Source organism: Rhamphochromis sp. 'chilingali' (assembly GCF_963969265.1).
Source record: "Rhamphochromis sp. 'chilingali' genome assembly, chromosome: 14".
In the NCBI taxonomy this organism is placed as follows: domain Eukaryota; kingdom Metazoa; phylum Chordata; class Actinopteri; order Cichliformes; family Cichlidae; genus Rhamphochromis; species Rhamphochromis sp. 'chilingali'.
The window spans coordinates 25,539,683-25,564,372 of NC_137941.1; the positions used below are offsets into that span (position 1 = coordinate 25,539,683).

Below are 24,690 nucleotides of genomic sequence, written 5' to 3' on the forward strand. Positions count from 1 at the left end.
GATCGCTATATATTTCTCTATTAATACGACTGTAATTAATATCGTACAGTTGTGTCAGATCTCTAGGCAGAAACACTCCCAAATATTTGATAGCAGTTGCCTCCCAATTAAACTTGAATTTTGCCAGTAGTGTCTGGTCCGGAGAAAAATTAAATGACAGAACTTGAGTTTTTTTGACATTAAGGACATACCCTGAATACAGGCCATATGTTTCCAACATCCCCATTAATACTGGTATACCTGAGCTGGGATCCATGATTGTCACCAAGACATCATCCGCATATAAACACACCTTGTACTCGTCCCCTCCTATTACAATCCCTTTCAACGATGTTTCCTGACGTATAGCCTGGGCTAGAGGTTCGATAAACAAGTTGAAGAGGTAGGGGCTTGCTGGACACCCCTGTCTACATCCTCGTTCTAAAAAAATAGTATCGGAGAGGCTACCGTTAATTTTTATTCTGGCAGTAGGGAGAGAATAAAGAGCTTGGAAACATCTTATAAACTCGCTACAGAAACCAAATCTTTTCATCACTAGGAAGAGGAAGTCCCAATTCACTGAATCATATGCTTTTTCAGCATCTAAGCTAAGAATAATTGAGCTTTTTTTCTTATTATTAATGTGTTCGATGATGTGTAAAGCTCGTCTAATATTATCGTGGGTTTGTCTATTTTTCAAGAAACCCGTTTGGTCTTCATCAATCAAAGAAGGCATTACAGCATCCATTCTTCGCACCAAAATAGTTGTGTATAGTTTATAGTCTGAGTTCAGACTCCACCCCCATTCTCTGCGGCCTGCTGGAGCGGGAGGGCTAGTAGGAGGAGTTGGCCGTCCGACTGCGGTCTGGGGTGTGGGGCCTCCCTGCTGCTGCGGAGTCGGGGTGGTCTGCCTCTCCCCACCGCAGGGAAAAGGGTAACACCACCTGGGTCTGGGTGCAATTCCCCCCTCCAGGGGCAAGGGTACCTAGACCCGGTTTGTAGAGTACGCTTGGGGAGTGTGATTGTGTGTACAGCGTCTCTTTATGTCTGTCTCCACGTTGGTTGAGTGTGGAGTGAGTGCATATGAGAGCATGAGGGTGGGAATGGATGTTTGTGTCTGTGTGTGCCTGTATGTCTGTGTCTATATGTCAGGTTGGGTATCAGACGCCACCTCTCTGGGGACACCTCAGGCCCTCCAAGGTTTGGAGGCCTATCTCCACCCACCACCACTTCCCCTGCCGGTGGCGGACTCCCTCAGGTGTCGGTGTGTTGGTGGTTCTTTGTGTCTGGGGGTGGGCGTCCGGGTACACACCGGCTCACTCCTTGGCGGCCGCTTGTCGGGGCCTGGGGCCTGGGGCTCGCTCGGGCCCCTTTGGAGGTGGGGTGCCCCCGGCCTCTCGGCCTGGGGCTCGGTCACTCAGGCACAGCTGGGGGCCGGCGGAGCTCACGGGCGCGTCACTGCAACTCCCCCTGACTTCTGCTCCGCGGCTGCTGGGCGAGCCCTCATCTGGGACTCTCCTCAGCTCTTACTGGAACAGTGGCGCGGCTGCCCCTCTGTTGGTCTTCCATGGTCTCTTGTGTTCTGGGGGCCTCTGGATGTCTGGAGTTTTGATCTCCTCCATACCCGCTTCACACCCTGGAGGACAGGGCTGTGGCCCCCCCACACTCCCTAGCAGATCATTACATGGAGAAACCTTTGGAATGCAAGCATGCTGATCCACACAGGTATGCACACATGGGTATTCACAGACGCGGACTAAAGCTTTCTTGGCTGCTGCCTCAAAGCACACTGTGCGCTGTCTATCTTGCGTGCTGCACAATATCGTTTATTATTTAGTAAATATTGATATCTATGACTAGCTAGTTTATTGTGATGGTGCTTTGTTTTCTCTATTATTATGTTGCTCTTTGTTGTTTGCTGTCTCCTCTGTTTGTTTTTTTTGTTTGTTTTTTTTTTTTCTCCATACAGGTGACCCAGGAGTTCTTTTTTTTTCTCTCTCTCTTCCCCCCCCTTCTCACCGTCTCTTCTCCCCTTTGGTTTTCTTTCTTTCTCTCCCCCTCTTTCTCTCATTCATTCCCCCTGTCCTATTTATTAAAAAAAAAAAAAAAAAAAAAAAAAAAAGACAAAGGATGAACTGAAGCTCTGCCATCACGTAATGTCGCATACTGCTGTTTCTGATGTCATTTAAAGAAAAAAAAAAAAAAAAAAAAAGGTTTATAGTCTGAGTTCAGGACACTTATAGGCCTATAAGATTTGCAGTTTAGTCTATCCTGTCCCCCCTTTGGCAAAACCGATATAAAGGCCTCCTTCCAAGAGGGAGGTACCAGACCTCCTTTCAAAATGTAGTTAAAACTAGTTTCCAACAGGGGAAGAAGGCTTTCCCTCATGGTTTTGTACCATTCGGCAGGGAGCCCGTCGGTACCTGGTGATTTATTGGATTTAAGGCTGGAGATAGCTTTAATTATTTCTTCCCGAGATATTAAGGACGTTAACTTACTATTTGCTTCTCGACCAATCGTAGGCAGGTCTAAGGAATTCAAAAAGTCAGTCATCTTATTTACATCACCCTGAGTAGATTGACTATATAAGGATTTGTAATACTTTTCAAACGCTTTTTGAATTTTATCCAGGTCAGTTACAACATTGTTACCAACCGGGTCTCTAATCTTATAAATATTATTTTCAGCTTGCTGTTTTCTAATCCGCCACGCCAACTGCTTCGCCGCCTTAGGCCCCGCCTCATAATACCTTTGTTTCATGAACCTTATGTTTTTCTCTACTTCTTCGCTCAATATCTTATCTATCTCCTGCTTAATCTGTCTGATCTGGTGGATTACTGTAGTATTTTTATCCTTTAGACCTGACTGTTCCAAGGCCATTAATCTATTCTGCAGTTGTAACAATTCTTGTGACTTTTTCTTTTTAATCATGGTCGACCACGCAATTATTTTACCTCTGAGGACAGCTTTGGCTGCATCCCATACAATACTGTGATTTGTCTCTCCATTATCATTGTCCTGCAGGTACAAGTTAAGATCGGCTGTCATTTGTTTCACAAAAGCGGGGTCATTTAACATACCGGTATTTAGTCTCCACAAAGTTGTCTTCCGTGTCCCGTCCAAATGTAACGTTATATAAAGTCCACTGTGGTCAGAGACATCTCTTGGACCTATTCTGCAATCTTTTATCCTGTGTAAATCCCTATTAAACATAAAACAGTAATCTATCCTCGAATACACTGAGTGTCGAGCAGAGTAAAAAGTGAATCCTGACGCTGACCCATGGATAGATCGCCACACGTCAATAAGCCCTAATTCCGTTAACATTCCTTTAACCCGTTTCCCTCCAGACGTGCTTTTCCTGTCCCTATTATTTGAGTCTAATCTGGGATTTAACAGTAAATTAAAATCTCCTGCACAAATAAGAGTTCCCACCGTTTCCTTAGAGATCAAATCAAATATCTTCTTAAAGAAGCTTGCGTTGCTTCCTGGGGGTGCATAGACATTTAATAGTGTGACCGTCTTATTCTCTATTCTACCTTTTACTAAAACAAACCGACCTTCCTTATCACTTATAGTAGATATATGTTCAAATTTTATTTTATTTGAGATAAGGATAGCTACTCGTTTTTTCCCGGCCCTATACGATGAATAAAATGTATGTCTGAAACCCATCTTTTTTAATTTCTCATGTTCTGCATTATCTAGATGAGTTTCTTGCCAATATGCCAAGTCTACTGTCTCCTTTTTCAATTTGGCAATTAATTTGCTTCTTTTAATAGGGCTATTCAGGCCATTTACATTTAGTGACAGCATTTTATAGAAATTATAAGCCATCAAGTGGATATGTGGAATACAACATAATCAACCCAGACCTCAGAACATCACAACCAGAACTCACTGAACAGCAAACACACAAAACATTAACAGGAGCTTCCAATACAAAGGATATAACAGTATCCTTTGACATTGAGGGGACTGGCCACAGGGTGGGGCCCCTCATCCGACAAGAGGGGAGTGACCAACAAAAAAGCCAAAAAAGGGCAAAAAATAAACGAAACAGTCTCTTATCGCTACTAGACATAACGTGGTGGTTCTCTAACCATGTCCGTAGGCACCAACCTAAAGAAATATGAATTCTGAAGGATACGAAAGTCAGTGTTCCTGCGGTTAGATTATCAAAACTCTACCGCCAGCTATCTCACCGTTGTCCCGCCATCAGCTGTTCACTCGTCTGCTGACACTTTTTCTTGCTCCCTCCGGAATGCTTGGAGTTTTTCCCGCACGTGCTGCTGGAAGCCGCCCCCGCAGTGTGCTGTCTGCGTTTCCCAAGGAAGTAGCTGCTTTATCGTGTCCTCTGTCATCCTGTTGGTTTGGTTCCCCAAGGTGATCTTACCCACGGCTATTCCCCGCTTTCTTAAATCCTCGGCAGCTTGGCTCGCGGTATTATATAGGACATTGCCTGACGCATAAAACACTCGCATCTTACTTAGTGGTGTCTGGAAACGGATCCCGTTGTCCTTCAAAGCCTTCTTAACTGGGATATATTCCCGTCTCCTTTTCTGCACTTCCAGAGAGTAGTCATGATCGAAATACACCCGTTTGTTTTGGATATGTACCCCTTTGTTCCACGCCGTGCGGAGAATCTCTTCTTTAACAGAGAACCGGAGGAAGCGCACTATTATTGAGCGTGGTGGGGCGTTCGGGGGTGGTTTCGGTCCCAACGCGCGGTGTGCGCGCTCAATGCCGAGAGCACGGTCCGGGCCGAAATCTTCGCCTAGGTGTTCTTTGATCAGATTTTCAACAAAGGTAGTCACCGACGAGCCCTCCGAGTTTTCCGGTACGCCGTAGATCCGGATGTTCTTGCGTCTAGCGCGGCCCTCCATATCGGACACCTTTTCCTGAAGCGCCCGTTGATTTTCCAACAGCTGCACAAGTGTATCCCTAACACCAATGTCCCAGCGTTCCGAGTCAGCCATGTTGTCCTCGACGTGCTTTAGCCGACCAGTCATCTCCTCCACCTGATCCGCCATCTCGTGTAATCTTTGATTCAATTCCTTAGAGAGTTCGGCCATTTGCTTCTTTACATCCTCCCGAAATTCCGTACCGAATGCTTTGAAGTCACTCTTCAATTCGGTTCGCAATGTAGCCATTTCGGCCACCAGTACGCTACTCACAGCATCCCGAAGCCAACCCAGACCTTCACCTCGGTCGCCATCTTGTCCCGATGCGAGGCTTGCCTCACTAGCGTCCTTCTCCATTTCACAGTCAAGAATGTTTCGTAGCCCGTATCCTCCCTTTTTAGATTTATCCCCACTCATTCTTGAGTCGAAAAATGGCAATGTAGCCCTAATACAGCTCTCGAGTCCGGGGAAACACACGGTTGGTGCCGGAGGTCACTCTCTATGCGGCCATGCGGTGCTACGAGCCACCGGAAGTCCACCCTTTGATACAGGTTTTGTGAAATATAACAGATAGGACTGTATCTTCATTTTCTTGGAATAACATGGGGCATTTTGGGTTAAATATTACTTCAGCTATTTAAGCCTCTGAGTTTTATCTGTTTCATTTTAATGATTTCATCAATTTTAGCTTTTTTAGCATTAGAGGATTTTTGTTATCGTGGTTTGAAATTCCCCTGTGTGACAGTAATAAAGTATCTATCTGTTTTTAAAAAGAATATAAATAGCTGTTGACGTGTGTCAATTAGAATGATTATTTTAAGACTTAGGAGAACGATTAAAAACACACACATTACATGTTCTAATGAGTTAGAGTTGGAGTTTGGGGTCATCGCTAAGTCTTTAACTCCTCTTCTGCTGCCGCCAGTTTGAACCTGCTCACTCATAGAAACCAATGACACGAAGCTCCCAGGACACAGTTTTGGTGCTTGGAACTCCGCAGCTCCGCTCTGTAATGATGTGGTCAAAGTACTGTGGTTCCTCAACACGTCCACTTTGCAATCTCACCAAAATTTCGCTAGCTGAGCTGGTGAAATGGGGGCATCCTGTTAACAGTACCACACTTAAATTCAATGATCCTTTTAGAATGAGCCAATTCTTTCGAAACTAACTGTAAAGACATTTCTAAGGGACTGAAAATCAGAATCACAATACTTTATTAAGGAAATTATGTGGTTAGAGCTGCTCCAACACAAGAAGAACAGTAACAGACGGAACTATATTAAATAATACAATATATTACAAAGTTACAAAATATGAGAAATAGCTCTAATATAGTCAAATAGCTTAATTATAAATATCCAGAATAATACAGAGATTAAACATGTACCATTGACATTTTACTTTAACCTGTAAAATGTTGTTATTTGTTTTTTTCCCTGTATAGTTTGTGCAAAAGGGTGTAACTATCACAGTGTGGAAGGTGAATTAGATGGAGGAGTTGTACAGGATTATGATTTCCTGCCTGTGGCTGATTTTCCTCTCACTGAACGCGCTCCTGAAAACACCAGAATTCAAAGATTAAGAGAAGTAAGTTTTACTTTACACACTTTTGTCCATGTGATATATTTAACAAAGATTTAATTAATAAATACATTTGCTTTTCATTTTTTGAAAATGTGACAGAATCACAGGCAATGGCAGAAGATAAGTGTAGGACTGGGGTGTGGAGTGGCACACTGAATCACATAGATTTTATTATTAGAGCCTGATTTTTGATTTATTCTTGAAATAATAAATAATATTAATTTTTTAATGAAGTACAAATGCAGCATAGCAAAAACAATACAAATTAATAAATAAATGAAATCAGGAAATAACTTTCAAGTGTATTAAAACTGTACTTCAGTAAAGTGCACGAGAAGCCCTCCTCTGTGGTCTCAGATCAAACTGCAGCCACTCGCTTGAGATTCCACCAAACACAAAAACAGTCACAGAAGTGACTTTCCACTCTGTCTATTTTTTTTTACTGAAGCCGCTTCGAGCTGCATAACTCAGGTAAGCATGGCAGGAAGTCAGGGACAGAAAAAGGACACCAGGAGTGTTTTGCTGGTGTGAATTAAAGCTGCACAAAGAATGGAACAAATATAATTCCAGGTAGCAACATGCAAACAGTGAATTTCAGATGTATTTATTTAAAATAATGTCAGGCATTTAAATACTTTTATCCTAAAAAAAAAAAGTCAGGCATTGACAACACATTTTTAAAGTGAAGTTAAATATTTCTTAATAAATGTTTTTATTTCCTGCATGTCATTTGCTAGTTGCCCAGCCCTAACCCTGCCTCTTAACCTGCATAACTAGTAATATGTAATTTTAGTTTTTAGTAAATTGTTCTGCCAAGTTTTGGAAGTGAGGGAGCAATGAAAAAAATCATGTCAGCGGACACGCGTCCACATTTACACGCAAAAAACCCTCCCCTCCAAAATATGGGTTTATGGTAAAATCGCCTAATTACACTTCAGAGAATTAATTCAGGAAAAACACATTTAAAAAAAAAAAAAAATCAAATAAAAATAAACAATAAAACAAATAAACTGATGTTGATATCTAATTAAAAGATAAATTCCTTTCATTTACACACGGTGCTTTTAAAAAGGATTTGGCTTTTGGGAGGTGTGTTTATTTACTGCATTATCACACACCTGTTGCTTATAGTTAAATGCAAAATACTGTGTAATGGTCACGCTGTAGATGCTGGTGTCCACATGTGCCCAGGAACTGCTGCAGACAGGTGACTAAAATATTGGGTTTGTTTTGTTACATTAAAGAAATTAAAGGTAAAAATGTTCCAACAAACCAACAAAATCTAAGATTTTAAAATGAAAGAGTAAGAGGAAGCAGTCCATGTCCCAGTTAGCTCAAACTAGCAACTATGGATCCAAACCTGTGTTTTCTGGAAAATATCTTAAATGAAAATGTAAAAAAAGTGACAAGGTAAAATATTCCACTGAACCACAGTAACATGCATAACTAAATCTCTCCATGTTCTCCTGCACATTAGAGGATGAAGAGAGCAGCAGTGGGGGCCAGCTGAGCTCCTGTCCTCCCTGTAGTAGGATAACATTTCACCAGTTTAGATTAGCTCACTCAGGGCCCATCAACACATGTGGAAGTGACCCTCAGACGGCTCTCACAGGCCTTGTGGCTGAGCAGTGTGTGTGTGTGTGTGTGTGTGTGAGCGAGACAGGAAGTGCACAGACCAGCTGATGCAGTGTGTGCTATGTTAACCCGTCCAAGGGCAGCACAGCAATAACAAACACAAGATCACAGCACCGAGGTCACCTCTGACCCCGCAGACTCGGCGCAGCCAGGCTGATCGCTCTGACGGCCGCTCAGGAATCCCACAGAACACACACAGACACACACATTCGCGTATTTACACACACTAAATACTCGACAGCCCAGTATAGGTTTCCTTCGGTGCGTGTTTTCAATCATTGACTTCCTTTAGACAAATCAAAGGGATTTACTCTAAGAGACAAAAGCTTCTCTGCTGGTGTCTGACAGTAAATGATTGACATTTACTTTGAATGCACTGGCTCCACCCACCCAGGGGGGAGACCTGCAAAGTGAAACCATCCACTACACTATACCTCACACACCCTTGTTTACCCGCAAGGCTGTTTGCTCGTCTGTGTCCTGGTGGTCGAGGAGTCAGAGACGAGATGTGTGGGAAAACTGTGACAGGGACCGTGGAGCACGCGTGTCCAGCAGCCTCCGAGGACCAGCATGCTTCATGGTAAGAGCCCGTATGCGTGTTTTGTGGGCGGGCTTTTCGTATGTACAGTTTTACCCCCAACCCTGTTGTTTCAGTTGGTAGCAGTGTGACCTGTGACCTCTCTCTGATTCCATTTTTCACTCTCTCCTCTGCCCCAGCAGACACTTTTAAAGCATATCCATTTCCTGCACACATCAGGCCGCTCTGGACACGGGGCTCGCAGGAATACGAGGCCGACCGCCTTGTTTATTAGTACAGACAGCTTGACGTGGGGAGTGTTTGCCAGCGTGATTGTGTCAGCCTTAGAGCGACGCAGAAACGCAGCTGAAGTTAAAGTGGTTTTACGAGTCAGTGTGAGTGCAAGGACAAATGATCTTAGAGGCAGAGAGCATTTTGTTTTACTGGCGTGGCTGTCCTGTATGTTGGGTGTCTCAATCTAGGGGCTACAAGGGATACATTTCATGGTGGGGGGAAAACAAAAAGGCAGCGAGAGGGCTTAATTTTTTATTTCACCGAGGCTAAATATTAAGGGCCAAGCTGCAGGAGGAATTAGGCTCACCTTTTTTGATGAGTCCACCTCATTTGTCTGCGGCCCTTAGAGAAGCTCGGGTACTCTTTCCCATATTTCCTAACAGATTTAGTGTAGCTGGTGGTGAACGCCTGGACAGCTGAGCTCTGCGTCTGGCTCTCTGTCCATTTTGGAAGAGAATCCCTCTGGCAGGTCAAGTAAACCCTGGCCCCTCAAACACTGAACACACTTTCCAAACCTCATTACAGAGACCTCCGCTGTTTTGTTGCTCATGGGCGCCAATCAAACCCCCCTCTCCTCCTCCTCCTCCAATTCTTTTCAAATGAGAATTGAATTTCTTTTTCTTTTTTTTGTTTATGTTATCATTTGTAAATCTTACCAGAAGTGGACCATGAGGCACAAGAGAAGGGAGCTCGTACACACTTTAATGAAGTATTTATAGATCATTCCAGCTGTCAAATACTTGTGCCCAATGACATAGTGCAGAGTGCTGACGCTCACAATTGCCTTTCTCCCTCCAACTCGCTCTCCCCTCGTTAAGCAGCCGGATTTGATTTCAGGTAAGAACTTATTGGGAGGAAAAGAGGTGGCGGGGGCTGCCAGCGAGGGCCACGGCTTTTACCGAAAGGAAAACAGTCCTCTGTGTTGCATATCGGAGCTCAAGGAGCCCAGACGCTGAGACCCCGAGATAGGCATGAGGGCATTATAGCTGGTGTAGCTGATAGATGCAATTTGCTCCCACGACGAACCTCCTGCACTTTGTTTTGGAATCTAAAGGTCAACCTGTTACTGCCAAGTCTGTTAAATGATTCTGACTTGATTTTCCTTGGATATGTGTGCCTCAAAGGAAAATAAAAAGTTGAATCTGCTGTTGAATTCCTTAATAATACTGGAAAAGGTAAAATCTGCAAAGGGTTTCTATGTTTGGATGTCATTTTCTAAAGCTGGTCAGTGCAAAAGCATTTTAGCCACTTTCAGTAGAAATAGCAGCATTGACAGCAGTGATTATGCTTAATGGGCAGGGATAGCTCAGTAGGTAGAGTGGTTGCCCCATGATCGGAAGGTCGGGGGTTCGATTCCCCTTAACAGCTACCCTGAGGTACCCCTGAGCAAGGTACCATCCCTACACACTGCTCCCCGGGCGCCCAATGGCTGCCCACTGCTTCACTGAGTGAATGGGTTAAATGCAGAGAGCAATTTCCCCATGGGGCTCAATAAAGTACAATAATGTACACACTTTCTTCTTCTTCTTAATCAGCTGCTATTAGGAAGATTTTGTTCCTCTGATCCTTCTGCAACACTTTTCCATCATCATAAGATCTAATCAGCCCAGGATTCTTAGAAGTTATTAGAGCTTTTCTCATTTTTATAATGTTCATAATATGACAGTATATAGTATAAAATAATCATATTACATATATAATATGACACTAGCTGTTCTATCTATCTAATTGGTTATTAATATTAAAGAGTCGGCATTTTTTAATATATGTATTTTTATTTTAATATAATCCCCCCCCCTCCAAACTGGTGTTTGTGGTGCTAATGCTTTCAGAGTAAAAGCAGTGATCCAGTGAGAAATGGTGTGAAGGTGCAATAATGGACTCGTGAGTCGTGACCTCTGCATGGAAGCAATTTGGAAAAAAGGGTTGAAAGTGCCGTAAAAGACAAATTAATCCTTGACGGAAAGGAGATACATCCTTAAAAACAAGCCATTTGGGCCTCATTGGCTCATACTTTACGCTTTAAATCTCACAGCATTTTTGGAGCTGACGTATTAGACAGAGTAAAAAAAAGTAAAACAAAAACAACCCAAACTTAAATACTCCGTTCATTAAGTGTCTTAACGGGATACTGTTGGAGCAGTGAGGAGGTGGCCTGCTTTAAGCTTCAGGCCCGTACCTTTCATTTCCCCTCATTCGCTCCAATCAAGCAAAGCGCAAACAAACAAATGTGAAATGGGTGTTTGTGAAAAACGTATTTATGTTCGCTCGGAGCTTTTTGTTTAATGGTCTGCTTCGGGTCACAGGCCTGCTGTTCGTTAGGGCTGACTTACTTTCGTTTTCAATTAGCGCTGATTCGAAACATGGCCGCTTAATTTAGCGGAAAAACTGGAAAACGCAAGTTACAACACGTTTGAGTCGGCCCTAACAGAACGCCGCAATGTAGTAATAATACTAATACTACAACTATTCCCACTAATAATAATAAATCCAAATAACATTCAGCAAAACAAGCGAGTTTATAAATATTTTTAAATGATATTAATGACGCAATATTAGTTTGGACTTTTACATTTTATTATTGTTATTAACAACAACAACAACAACAATAAGAATAATAATTATTATTCTTATTGTTATTATTATTAGTATCGTCAATATTATTACTTATACTACTGTTCCAGTTATTATTATTATTATTATTATTATTATTATTATTATTATTATTATTATTATTATTATTATTATTAAATACTATGCCGGTTCGATTTTGTTGTCATAAAATGAGCAATTCCGGCATTTTGGAATTTTAACTTTAATATTTCCGACATCATTTCTGCCTCTTAAATTCACAATTTTTCTTCTCTTTTTAATTTTGGGGTCAGTTTATATCTGAGAGAATTATTTCCACCCTTCTTTCACCATTCACGTCAATAAATGATCTTTTCTGTGGAGTTAAGAAACACGTGGTCTCATCAGGAAGTCCAGAAGAAGCTCCAGTCAAGAGTTTCCCTTATGTTTTGTATATATTTTCTAAAAACTTATATTTTATTTATTCGTTTTATGTTTTTAAGAAAAGAATGTACGACAGCCTGATAGGTGATCAGCGTCATGCTGTCAGTCAGTTCGTACTCCGTGTTGCTTTTGTGTGTATTGATCCTAATTTGTCATTATGGCAGTACTTTCTATTAAGGATCAGACAGTTACATTTAAATATTAGTGTTTGTCTTGCAAACGGTTTTTTTTAAACAATTAAAGCAAATCTTTATTTCAAAAGAAAAAAAAAGAATTTAAAACTATTTCAGATTTACTCGTATTTGTTTTTCAGAAAGAAAAAAAAGTCAGTATCCAGTCAGTGTTTGGCGCTTAGTTCTAACAATTTTTTTAAGCGTTTCTAAACTAGCTGAAATCCATCTCACGACTCAACCGCGACACATAACCGCTGACGGCTTCCCATCAGGACTCGAGCCTCTGCTGCGTCTCTTTTCTTCTTCGCCACACAGCTGCGCTGTTCGCACAAATGACGCCTCCGCTCCCCTCTGGCCCGCACTTAACAAGGTGACAACAGGCGGCTGGAAAGCCATACGGAACCAGATGGCAAATGCACGGCACAGCCTGAGTGGTGCACGAAGAGCGATGTGAAACATGCACTCGTGATCAAACACAGAAATATGACTACGTCTAAGCAAAACAGCTCAGAGGAGCACTTAGATGCTGTCACTGAGATTAAGGGCAAGAAACGGCTTTGTATTTGGTTGCGCAGGGGCGTTTCCAGAATATTTTGAAATGGGGTGACACGGGTGGGGGCCAATAACAAAACATTTGATAAGGAATAAATACAATGCCAAGAACTGGAAGGCAGTGGGCTTTATATTGAGTATTTGTTTTACAAAGTGATTGTTCAATTTTGATTGAACAATTTTCTCAAGCAAAACCATCATCCTGCTTAAGCTCCATAATAATGGAACGCTACAGGCTTCAAATATATAAATATACTGCAAGTACCTAAAGTAGAAGTACTCATTAAATCATATGTGTATTATTTCATCATGAATATTGATTCATCAATGTATAGAAGTTTTTATATAGTTGTTGGCAGCTTCATCTCTACATGTATTACACATATTAGCATATTTACTCTTTGAAATGTGTAAACATAATCTGTGAATAAAGCTATAAAAATAATAAATGATATTAAGTACACAGTAAAACATTAGAATCCAAATATAGATGAGTGGGAGTATAAAGCCGCAGTAATGTGAGTAAATGTCCGCCGATACATTCCATCAGCGGCTCTTTGTGCGCGCTCATCAGGTGGCACCGGACACTGTGAGATTAATGACGCTCTGGTGCAAGGCCCTTGCTAACCCCACTGTCCCCACAGCGGACATGCTCCTGCGCCTATAAGCTTCCACTGTGTAAACTCGAGGCTGAAACAAACCGCGCTTATTTATTAATGCGTCATTTTCGCCTGATCCAAGCCAGACGCATTCTTCTCCAAATGATTCCGCTGACTTCTTGAATTTGAAATGAGTTTTGTGCCGGAGGTCTGCTCTGTTTAAAATCACAAGATCACTTTCTATAAATTGCTCTGCTCCCTAGATGTGAAACAAGGAAAATGCATATATTTATTTATTTATTTATTTATTTATTTTGGGGTGGGTGTGGGGATCCTCGGGGCCTTTACCTGCCCGACAGATGCGCTCTCGCTCAGTAATGATACCTGCAGCACATTAGTCTCTAATCACTCGCGTTCTTCTTGAGCTTTTCGATCTGCGGAATCAATTATTCACTCCAGTCCCTTGAATTCGTTTCCATCAGGAATATTTCAGGGATCAATTTTTCATACTATTCCACATATTTTTTTATTTTATTTTTTGCGCTTGTTTGGCTTCGTTCCTAGATTCCCAGTTCCCCGAGAAGTGGAAAACAGATAGAGGGAAGAATCTGAGTGAGTGATGCAGCGGAGAGTCTCTGTCCCCACAGCCTTTAATAATTCAGAGCGCCTGCTCCAGCCCGGTGTCTTCGCATGAGGAGGTGAAAGCCACATGATGCGGCTTATTAACGGGACAGTTCTTTGGGTAAACACAACACGCTCGGGCCCCGTTTAACTGCGGAAAAAAACTCGGAATTTAACTACACAATAAGGACCCATTATATCTGTTTTGTTTTTTTCTTGAGCCAAACGAAGTACTTTAAATATTTAGATACGCGGAGAACTCTGACTCTATTCTGGTGATCCTTGTTCCACATCTGCAGTGATTACACATTATATTTTGTTTTATGCAACTTTCCTTTGAACAGCCTGGTTCAAAGGATGGATTTTTAAAAAACTGTGAACACGACACTGCTCACATCAGCGATTAAAAAAACAAAAACAAAAAATAGCTGACAAAGGGGAATAAAAATCGAAAAACGAAGAGAAATTCAGACGAAGTTCGTCGTGTATCCAAGACTTTAATTAATTTCAAAATAACATTCTGACATAAATAAAGATAATAGCTCAGGGCGCATGCGGTTTTTTTGGTATTGAGGGGAAAGTTTGGAGCGCGTTATTATCCAAAACCGCGCTCACTCTGCATCCAGCAGCCTGCATGTCTGGTAAGAAACAAAGCTTTAAACGGACTTTAACGCTCCTGTTTTGAACGTCTAACGAGCTCTGCGAGAATCCAGCACACCCAGTATAAACCAACAAATGTGCTCGTTTTCAACAACCGTCTGACATTTCATGAAATGTTCAATAAGCTCTTATCACTCTCGCTTTTATGCACACACGTTTTGTCATATCGCCTCTAAGAGGCCTGCATTTCTTGCAGTCCCACGCTGTTGCCGGCTACTCCCCCCCATCGCGAGCGCAGACATCACCGTCATTATCATATTTAATATTATTGACGAATGAGCGCCGAGAAGCGGACTGGCTCTCTGCCACTTAATTCTCGCTTCGCTTCTCTGGTCCCGCTTAATTCTCGCTGCGCGTCGGCGGGAGCTGGCGGTGCTGCCAGGTGTCTTCACGTTCCCGTCGAGGTCTCGGAGGAAAGGTGAGTGAAAGGATGTGTCTGTTGTTGTTTTATGGTTTTTGGGAGAGTGTTAAAGATAATCGCCCTCTTGATGGAGAGTGGGGAAGAACCAACCGGCGTCTCTCTCTTAATGAAGCCCTGCGGGGTTTAGTGTCTTTTCCACGATTGATCTTCGCTATAAATCTGTGGTCACGCGCCACTTTTTACCTGTTACTAACAGATCTCCAGTATGCAGGCCCGTGCCGTCTCCTTTCCCCAGCAGGCAGGCGTACTGCTTGCGCACACTTTATGTCTGTTTTTTTCGTGTTGTTGTTGGACCCCGCTGCCTCCCCCAGTACTGAACCCATAGGCCGAGAGTGAGAGAGAGCAGTAAATGCGTGACCCCGCCTCCCCTTCTCCTCACCCACTTCTTCTCCTCACCGGTGCCGCACGGTTACTTGCTCCATGAAAAAGCTGCAGCCAGCAGTGCGTTCCTGTTGCAGATGTTGTAAACCGATGGCTTCATTTCTCTCAGTTCGAATGGGCTTGCAACAATGTGCGCGAGAGCCTCGACATGTTTGCAGTTTACAGTGAGGCTGCATGCAAATGTGCGCGCACGCAGGCCGGATAGGACGCGGAGAGCAGAAACAGTAGTGCCTTTAAAATAGTTCAAAAACAGCATTAATATAAACATCAGAAATACAATCTTGAAGGTTTTCACGCAGAACTTCAGCACAGCTAAAACAAACAAAAAACAAATCTCATTCTCACCTACATTTGTTCCACATTTTTTCTGTCTTGCGTGACTTCGTGACAACGATATTTTCAAAACAAAGGTTAAAAAAAAAGCCTTTAGGCCATTTGACCCTAGCTGGCTCCCTTATCTATTAGACAGGGCGCAGTGGCATCTGTCTGTCAAGTCGCAGGTTTATCATTAACAGGGATCCCACAGCACTGCCCACTGCTGTTCTATTGAGCCATCTAATAAGAACAGAGAGAGAGGGAGAGAGTTCATCCTTGACTTATTATTAGGCTACTTATTAACATGTATCAGCACATGGACTTCAGCTCGGATGATACTGACATGCCTGAGGGTATTAGAGGAAAGCTGCGGCGCTGATAGCAGCGCGATAAGTTACTGCTGCGTGAGGCACAATCATTCTAATCGAAGAAAAGGTGACAGCAGAGCGCACGCGTCAAGGTCGCTCTGATAGGTGTGCGCTTGTTATGGCACAGAGATCTGAGGGAGATATGAGTCAGGAAAACTCAGCTGCTCCTCTTTGCAAGGAGAGATCATAAAGTCCGAACAACCCCACCCCCTTCCCTTCATCTGAATCTCCAAATACTTCAAATATGAAGGAGGAAGAAGAAGAAGAAGAAGAAGAGCTGTATGTCCTGTGAGAGAGATCCGGCCCACAAAACGCGTTCATGGGTTAGATTAGCCGCTTTTGACGCCCCCTCTCCACCCTCCCTCGCTTCCCTCCGCTTTTGTCTCTCCTCCCTTCTCTCCTCCCTCTTACAAGTCAGCGCGCCCGTTGGCACAGGAAAGATTGAAAGTGACATACACTGATTAGAAACCGGTCCTCTGCGTTGTTAAACCCCGCTGTGACACCGCAACTCGAACTTCGCTGGTTGTTTTCTTTTCTTGCTTTTCGGTCAGATTGCTTTTCTTTGCCCGGACTGTATAGCGTTTTTTTCGCGGTGCGTCGCGCTGTTTGTGAACATTTTCTCTCTCTCTCTTCCGAGGATGATGCCATGAGTTTAGAGGAGAGCACACTTGTGCCACAGAGACGCCTTTTGAGCTAAAAGGCGGGCAGACGCTTTAAAGAGGGGACGAAGATTTACAAAAAGAGCCGAACACATTTACGTGTGTGCGCTGCTGTCCACAAACTCTCCCTTTTCTTTCCTTCTCATCTCCGCTCGCTCCGCTGCTTTGGGCGCTATCCACACACACACACACACACACTCAAACCCTTCAGCCTTCACTACCAATAAATCAACTTTTCTTCTCTGTGGATCTCCTGCGCGGTCTCGACTCCAGACCCAGCAGCACAGGACCCGCGTGACCCAGGAGTCGAATCAAAGCCCAGCCCTGGATTCAATACTCCTGATCAATGGACAAAGCCTCCTCAGCGGGCAGCAGCGCTACAGACACGTCGTAAACAGTGAGTACACACACACACACACACACACACACACACACACACACACACACACACACACACACACACACACACACACACGGACTGTCAGCAGCAAGTCTGTACTGAAGACTGTAAGATCATGTAGAGATTTCTCTGCAAAGTCCAAACAAATGCTACACAATCCAACCAGCCGACAGGAAACTCCAGGGACTTTGATTTTATGCTTCCTTGCGAAAAGTGAGTGATTCATAATAACATAATAAAAATAGCTATGATAATTAGTAAAAGTTGTACTTGTAATCATTCCATTTAAGGACTAATAATGTACTAATTATTGCATACTCAAGGCTATTGGCATTACGTTATCTTTAACAGTATTTATAGTAATAATTAAGTAGAAGTAAGTATAATAAGTAAATAAAATTAGAGAGTGAAAATCATATTTCTGCCTCAAAAAGTGTCGAAAATTACAGCTCACGGCTTCCTATAATTTCCTTAATGTAGAAAAACGCTCTGCTTTCTAATTACATACGGGTTATTTCTCCTAATTAGTCTTCGTGTTTGACGGGAGGTCACTTTCATAAGAAGTGTTTGAAATATTATCCATAGAGAAATATTATATATGTCTATAAAATTACGTACTATTATTTTATATTTTCATTTTTGAACGAGCTATTCTTCAAACATATTTAGATATTAAAAAAAAAAAAATGTTTGCCCTTAGTTCACATCTTCCCTTTATTAATTAATTAATTGGCGCTTTGATAAAAACACAAACAGCGTGAAAATAACGCAATGTTTAATTTTATTTTTAAAGTAAAGGATCAGGATAACTCACCCCTGTGTGTGTGTGTGTGTGTGTGTGTGTGTGTGTGTGTGTGTGTGTGTGTGTGTGTGTGTGTGTGTGTGTGTGTGTGTGTGTGTGTGCTCAGGTTTAAAATACACAGACAAAAAATGAAGTTATATTTTCGGTAAACTAGAGAGAAGGAAAATAGAATGCGTCACAGGATTTCTTCACTTTGTAACTTTTTAACCTCTAAAAAATATAATTCATGACGAATTACTTTGAGAGGTGTTACAAATTAACACGTGCTGAGCTTAAATAACCCCTTACCACCACCCCTCGTTAGTTTTACACTGTTTCGTTTGCAGAGAGACACATATTCACCAGAAAACGGGACGAGTGATGAATAAAACATAGCGAGGGGAGCAGAGAGGTGTACGACGGCGTCCAAGTGTTTCCTGCTGCTACAGGGGCCTTCTAACCTCTGCGACACATCGCACACTCAGAATCTAAAAGTTACCTGCTGCTTTAGAGGTCTGTAAAATATTGGGGGGGGGATTCAGATTCAAGTATTCAGATATAGGAAGAGGTTTGGGAGTAAAAGGCCTCCATGTCTGCTGCGCGTAATCAGAAGAAACCAGAGCCAAATGCGTTTGGCTCCAAATGAGAAACAGTCCCTCTGCAGACCGTCATGTCAGGAGCAATAGTTTGTCCTGCTAAACACAAACGCTTTTTAAAAAGCTTTTCCCCCCCAAGACAAAGCCACACTTCTTCTGTTTCCACGTCACAGTTAACAGTGTTGTGTATGTGTTGTTAATAAAGCAAAGTTCATATCTAAAAGAAAGGCAGTGCTCTGTCCCCCTTTCCCCTCGCTTGATTTTAAAGTGATTCCTTTTATTTCGGCTCTGTGCGTAAAAGCCGAGGTTCCTCATGCTGGAGTCTGTCCGTCCTCTCTGACCTTTAAGAAACTGCAGGCTGACTCAGTTCCTTCTTCGTCTCCAAACCACCAAGAATCCAAAGCAGCGCTCGTGTTTAGAGTGTTTTTCTCATGGAGTTTGACTCGCGTGAAGTGCCAGCTTCCCTTCGCACACACGTCAGGTTTTCTTTTTTAATATATATATATGTACACACACACACACACACACACACACACACACACACACACACACACACACACACACACACACACACACACACACATGTGTGTGTGTGTGTGTGTGTGATCTACGTTTTCTTATTTTGTTGTTTTGGTTGGTCAAGCTAACTAATATTAATATTAATATTTAGAATATTTACATTTTATGAGTTGCAGTTTCTAATTATGAAATAACGAAAACTGCCGACAGCAAGGTGCGCGCAAGCTGCACCTCAGTGTCCACCTTTTCTCATTCTCTCAAGACAGCAGAGCTCCTTTAAAATATGTGTATGTGAAAGGGGGAAAGGGGGGGGAATGCAGGATTTTATATATTTATTTATATATTTTAGCCAACCGCGAGGAAAAATGAATTCGTTTCGGCTGCAGTGATGGCCGCTTTCTGGGGCTGCCTGTCTGCTCAGAGTTTACTCACAGGTTCAAAAAGTTGAAGAGAGAGGAGGAGATAGTGTGGAACTCTAACTCTGTTTTTGTATATTTAAAAAATAAAAATAAAAACCTGATGGTGATGCTTTTTAAAGCTTGGCCCGAACACCTAAAAATAGCCATTCTTTCATTTATTGAGAAGTCTTTATTTCTCTTAACTTTAATATCTGGATATACTTTGGGCTTTCAGGAGTTATCCAGCTATAAGAAACTGAGGTTTCATCTACCCTTAAATGGTCCACTGGAAATATTTCAGGGACTCTCTTTCTCCATGAACCCGACTATCTGTTCACATATATTATAGGTGTGCTATTGAACCGTAGATTAGATTAGAAAATGTGTGTGGGCGCTGATGATGATGCTATGGGCGTCACTGCTGCTCTGTGCGCTCACATATACACTGTTATATCTCCCATTCAGCCTGTTTCATAATGGTCTCACTGACCTGGTGATCATAAATGAAGCTCTTAAAGCCTGAGGAACCCCCCACCCCCTAAAGTAATACCTACAGTTATTCTCATTCTGGTGAGGCCTGCGTGAGCTGTGGTGAATGGTTTGGCATCAGTGTGTGTGTGGATGTCACAGTAAAATTTTACCATTTCCCTCCAGCTACTTCTCTCCTCTGCGGGCAAAGTAACAGTAACTTTTTTTTTTTATGATGTAGTGCAGTTTGAATCTACACCTCCTCACTGTTACAAGAACCTGGTTGTGTCCAGCATCGTCGTTTTGGATGAGCACGCGCATGTGTTTGCGTCTCGTGCACCGCATTCGTCCCCGCTGTGAGTGGCTGTGCTCTGAGTCAGTGTGTGGTCCCTGGATGTGTTAAAGCAGAGTCTGTGTAGCACGCTGGCTGTGGTTTGTGTGGCTCCGCGTCTGTCTTTACGCGGAAGAGCGTGCGCATCCTCCCAAATGGAAGGGCGAGGCAGTAAATGCTCGCTCTTCATCCTCGCGTTATCGAATGAGATGTTTACGAGAGAGCCAAAAATGTTTGCCAGAAGGGCCATCGTCTCGCCCCCTCACTCTGCTTTCTTTCTTCACTCCGTCTGCGCGGATGTGAGTTTGCGTGTGTCTGAGTGCGTGGAACCACCTCAGAGCTTCAAAATAGTTGTGTTTCTCTTAAAGGTCCGTCCCGCCCGCCTCCCCCCTCACACCAATGCTCTCCACATCACAGTAACACATCTGATGGCCATAAACAGCAAATTCCGCACTAATGTAACCTTCCCGAACAGCAATCATTCCTCATAATCCGCCACATAAAAATGTTCATGTAGTTCCTCATGTTGCTTTCAGACTTTCAAAAACACATTTAGAAAGTGACACTTTTTTAACTTCCCCCTCAGTGTATTTTTTATTCCTTTGCATTGTCTCACGTATTAATTATTAGTGTCAGTAAAAGTGATGCAAAATTAACAGATTGACTTCCTAATGCCGGTGCCGTCATTTAGGGATGCACTGATACATCAGTGAAGAAAACACTAGCCATGTTTACTGATAAATAAGATAATATTTACTGATATCTGTAGTCGATATTTAGCTGTTGTGTTACATCAACTTTTATTTCGGCCAAATAATCCAAAACTCTTTAATAAAGAGCTGAAAATCTACAAAAAAATTCTGTTACTTTTTCAACATGAACATTTTCTTTTGTCTCCAGGGAGCAAAGTAGAAAATAACAAACCACAAAAAATAAGTAATAGGTAAATAAAAAGTCTCTATGGGTATTTATAATCCATGCTTCACAATAGGTCTAGCTCTAATTTAATTATTTCTGCAGACATCCAGGAACCAGATTGATTAATAAATAAATATCTGGCCACATGGATCTGAATACATTTCTGCAGCACTGTCTGTTGGTAGTTTCAGCTGGGATACTGGTCTAACTGATTGATATTGACATCGACATTTCCCACCATCACTGGCTGATATTTATCTGCTGTGTTGCATAAATTTTGAGCTCACTAAATTATTTTTAAAACTGTGTAACAAAGAGCCAGAAGACTTTAATACAGTTTGGTTACTTTTTAAATGAAAGATTTTTCAATTTCCTTCAAACAAAGAGGGGGAAGAAATGACGTGAAAGATGTGTTCTATTTAGTGTCAGTGCCGGGTTACAATCCCAGATTCACTGCATCCCTGTAGTTTCATTAATTCCACAGACATTCAGAATGTAAGCTGATAACTTGAGCTAAAATGATCTGTTCATTGATCAACGATAAATAAATAAATACTTTGAATAAATTGGCAACAATTCTAGTCATTGATTTATTTCATTTTTTTTTAAAGGCGTGAACTAATTCAGCTCAGCTTTATTTTTTATAGCAACAATCCACAACAACAGTTGCCTCAAAGTGTGACTAAGGACTCGAGAGTATCAGAAAGATAAGTAACCCTATATTTTGGGGAAAGGGAAAACTTTTTCTCTAACAATTTAAAACATAAAAGACACTCTGAGGGCCTCGGATTAGGGTTAGGGTAAGGTCGTCATAGATTAGTTGTCACATTGGCAGCAACCTCGGCCGGTGTACCTCTGTGTTGGAACAATGTTACTTTACCCAAATCAGAATCTCAGAAGTTCTTTAAGGAAACACAACTTTGACTACAATATGTCACTTCAAGGCACTTTCTATTGTAAGGTAAAGACCCTACAACATTAGAAAGAAAACCAGACTCAGGGAGGGGCGGCCATCTGCCGAGACAGGCTGAGGGCGAGGGAGACAGGACAAAAGTAACACCATGAAGTCAAACAGTTCAGACGTTTAAAATCCGAGTCGGTGGATCCACAGGATCAGATCCACATCAATCCACTTGAACCGAACCAAACTGGCTTTTTGGGGGGAGTGGCTCGCTTCTCTCTGTGGGTAATGTTCAGGCAGTCTTTGCGTCACATGCCGTGTTCATGCCTCCCTGCATATACGTGTGTGTACATTCTGAACATCTTTGACGACAGGGCTTTTAATTTTGCCCCCTCCTCTTCCTACTCCTCCTCCTCCTCCTGCCTGCTTGCCTTCTTTTATCTGTGCTGCAGAGCCAAGCATTAACCAATAGCTTGATAGCCCTGCTATAAAACTGGATGTCAAACGGGAAGAACAGCCGTATCTGTGGATATTTCCCTATAGGTGACGCCTCTCTCTTTCTCCCCTGTTATCATTGCTAATAATGCCCTCATAGGTCACTTTTTCTCTTCCTCCCTCTTGCTCTCTCTCTCTCTCTGGCTGGTTTTGCATGTTGAAGGCAGAAACCTTCATTAGCAGACACATATCATAACGGTAAAGAGAGATATCGGACAGGCAGTTACAGGAGAGACTCGCAAGTCTGTGTAAGTTTGGCTTCTCTTCTATAAGCGTCTCTACGACGGCAGTCTTAGAGGTCAGGAGGATTTCCTGCTAATGCTTTCATACGCGTACGGAGGACTGAGCAGCTTATCCCGCTGCTTGGCTCACTCTGTAACTTTTTAACAACTTTTTGCCTTTGTTTAAAATCTCAACGTGTGCGTGTGTGTGTGTATGTGTGAGTGAGTGAGTGAGTGAGTGCTGGGGCTGTGGTGTTTACTGCCCTGTTTCCTGTAACACTTATCACAATGGGATTAACTGTGTGTGTGTGTGTGTGTGTGTGTGTGTGTGTGTGTGTGTGTGTGTGTGTGTGTGTGTGTGTGTGTGTGTGTGTGTGTGTGAAGGTGGGAGGCAGGAGGTTCCTTCTTTTGGTCCATCTTCTAAACATTCGTTGCTCTGACATTTTGAGCACGCGTCCACACTTTTAAACAAGCCTTACAATCCAGGTGAGACAAAAATAAAAACCCACATGATGCAGCGATCATCTTTAAAAAGTAGAATTAAACGGTGACCAGAGGCTCCCGGCTTACCCCAGCCACCCTTCGGTGTGTGTTTCACATGGACGGGACTACCAGTCAGTGTTTGTCATCTGTCTTGATTTGCAGAGTTTAGGCTGGCTTTGAATTACACGTTAGCCTCTGTTTGTGTGTGTTTACGTCTTTGAGCTGGACACATTGTTTATAGGTGTGTTTGTTGTCGTGTCCTACTCTTCTATTTCTCTGGGTGTGTCCTCATTTTTGCTCTGCAATCTCGTCCTTGGCCTCCAGTATGTATTTGTTATGTCTAGAACAGAGTAATAATGTGGAATTTGATAGTGGCTTATCATCAAAACATGAGGTTGTCCCACTATCAAAGATTACGCGGGACAAACAGAACTCTTTCTGACACTCTCAGAGCACGCATTAAAGGGTGAGATTAAAAAAAGAAGGAGAAATACTTACGTCTGCTAAAATAAAATCAGCTGTTATAAAAACAAGTCATTTTACAGTTTTCCAAGAGCTCTGACAGTTGGCCAGAGAAGTAGTAAATTGGTAAATGTGTCATGACCCTCTCCTTATCAAAAAGACATTACATTTGATCCTTGTCTCCATAGCAGAAAGATGTAACAGCCCATCTTATCGCCTCTTTATTAACTGCTTTAACTATCACACACCTTATCACACAATGCACCGCAGATGAATTTAGGATGCGGATGATAACGATCTGACTTTCTGAAGGCTAAATCCATGATTTTAATGACAGTCTAAGCCATTAACATGTGATGCATTGTAAAGACACTCACTTAAAGACATTCTTCATAATAAAAGGCTATTGTGAAACCAGCCTGTAATAATTGCATAAAATAGATTAGCATTTATCAGTCTGTTGCAGGATGTTTACGTGATACAGTGACACAAACACACACACACACACACACACACACACACACACACACACACACACACACACACACACACACACACACACACACACGCACGCACACCACTTTTCACCACTTGACACAGTTTTAGGGTTTTTACAAGGAAGACAGCTGAAATAAAAACTGAGGGAACAGTGTGTTAATGATGAACATCGCTGTCTGCTCCAGTTTGGTGCTTTGAGTACATTTAGATTGAAATACTATTAAATTAAGCAAGTATGGAGTGTTTTCACACAGTGGAGCTTTACCTAGGATACACCCAGCATATCATCTGCAGTCTTTCTGCACGATGCCTCAATTAAAATCTAAATACCTAAATATAATTGCACATTTGCTCTACATATATTATAAAGTAGATTACCCTGCACAAAGCTTTACTGCTGATATGAGCTGCAGCTGTCATAAATTTGCAAGTTAGATTTTTTTTTATCCTAAAAGAAATGAATAAACCGAATTATTCAAACTCATAGCAGCTACTATAATATAGGAGCATACAAACATATATATATATATATATATATTGTT

The 24,690-nt window shown here is 42.2% G+C and overlaps 1 protein-coding gene across 5 annotated transcripts in view; it reads left to right on the forward strand.

Moving 5' to 3' along the window:
* Positions 1-8,554: 8,554 nt before the first annotated feature.
* satb2 (SATB homeobox 2) overlaps positions 8,555-24,690 on the forward strand; it is a 57,484-nt gene continuing 41,348 nt past the window's right edge. For 2 of the 5 annotated variants that reach the window (XM_080903077.1, XM_080903078.1), the window contains exons 1-2: positions 16,296-16,341; positions 16,951-17,074. In XM_080903077.1, the coding sequence (XP_080759203.1) occupies positions 16,300-16,341; positions 16,951-17,074 (166 nt within the window). In that variant the 5' untranslated portion in view covers positions 16,296-16,299. Of the gene's footprint in view, positions 8,683-8,896; positions 9,015-16,295; positions 16,342-16,950; positions 17,075-18,213; positions 18,372-24,690 lie in introns of those variants that run through there. The other 3 variants (XM_080903079.1, XM_080903081.1, XM_080903080.1) reach the window with 3 other exon arrangements.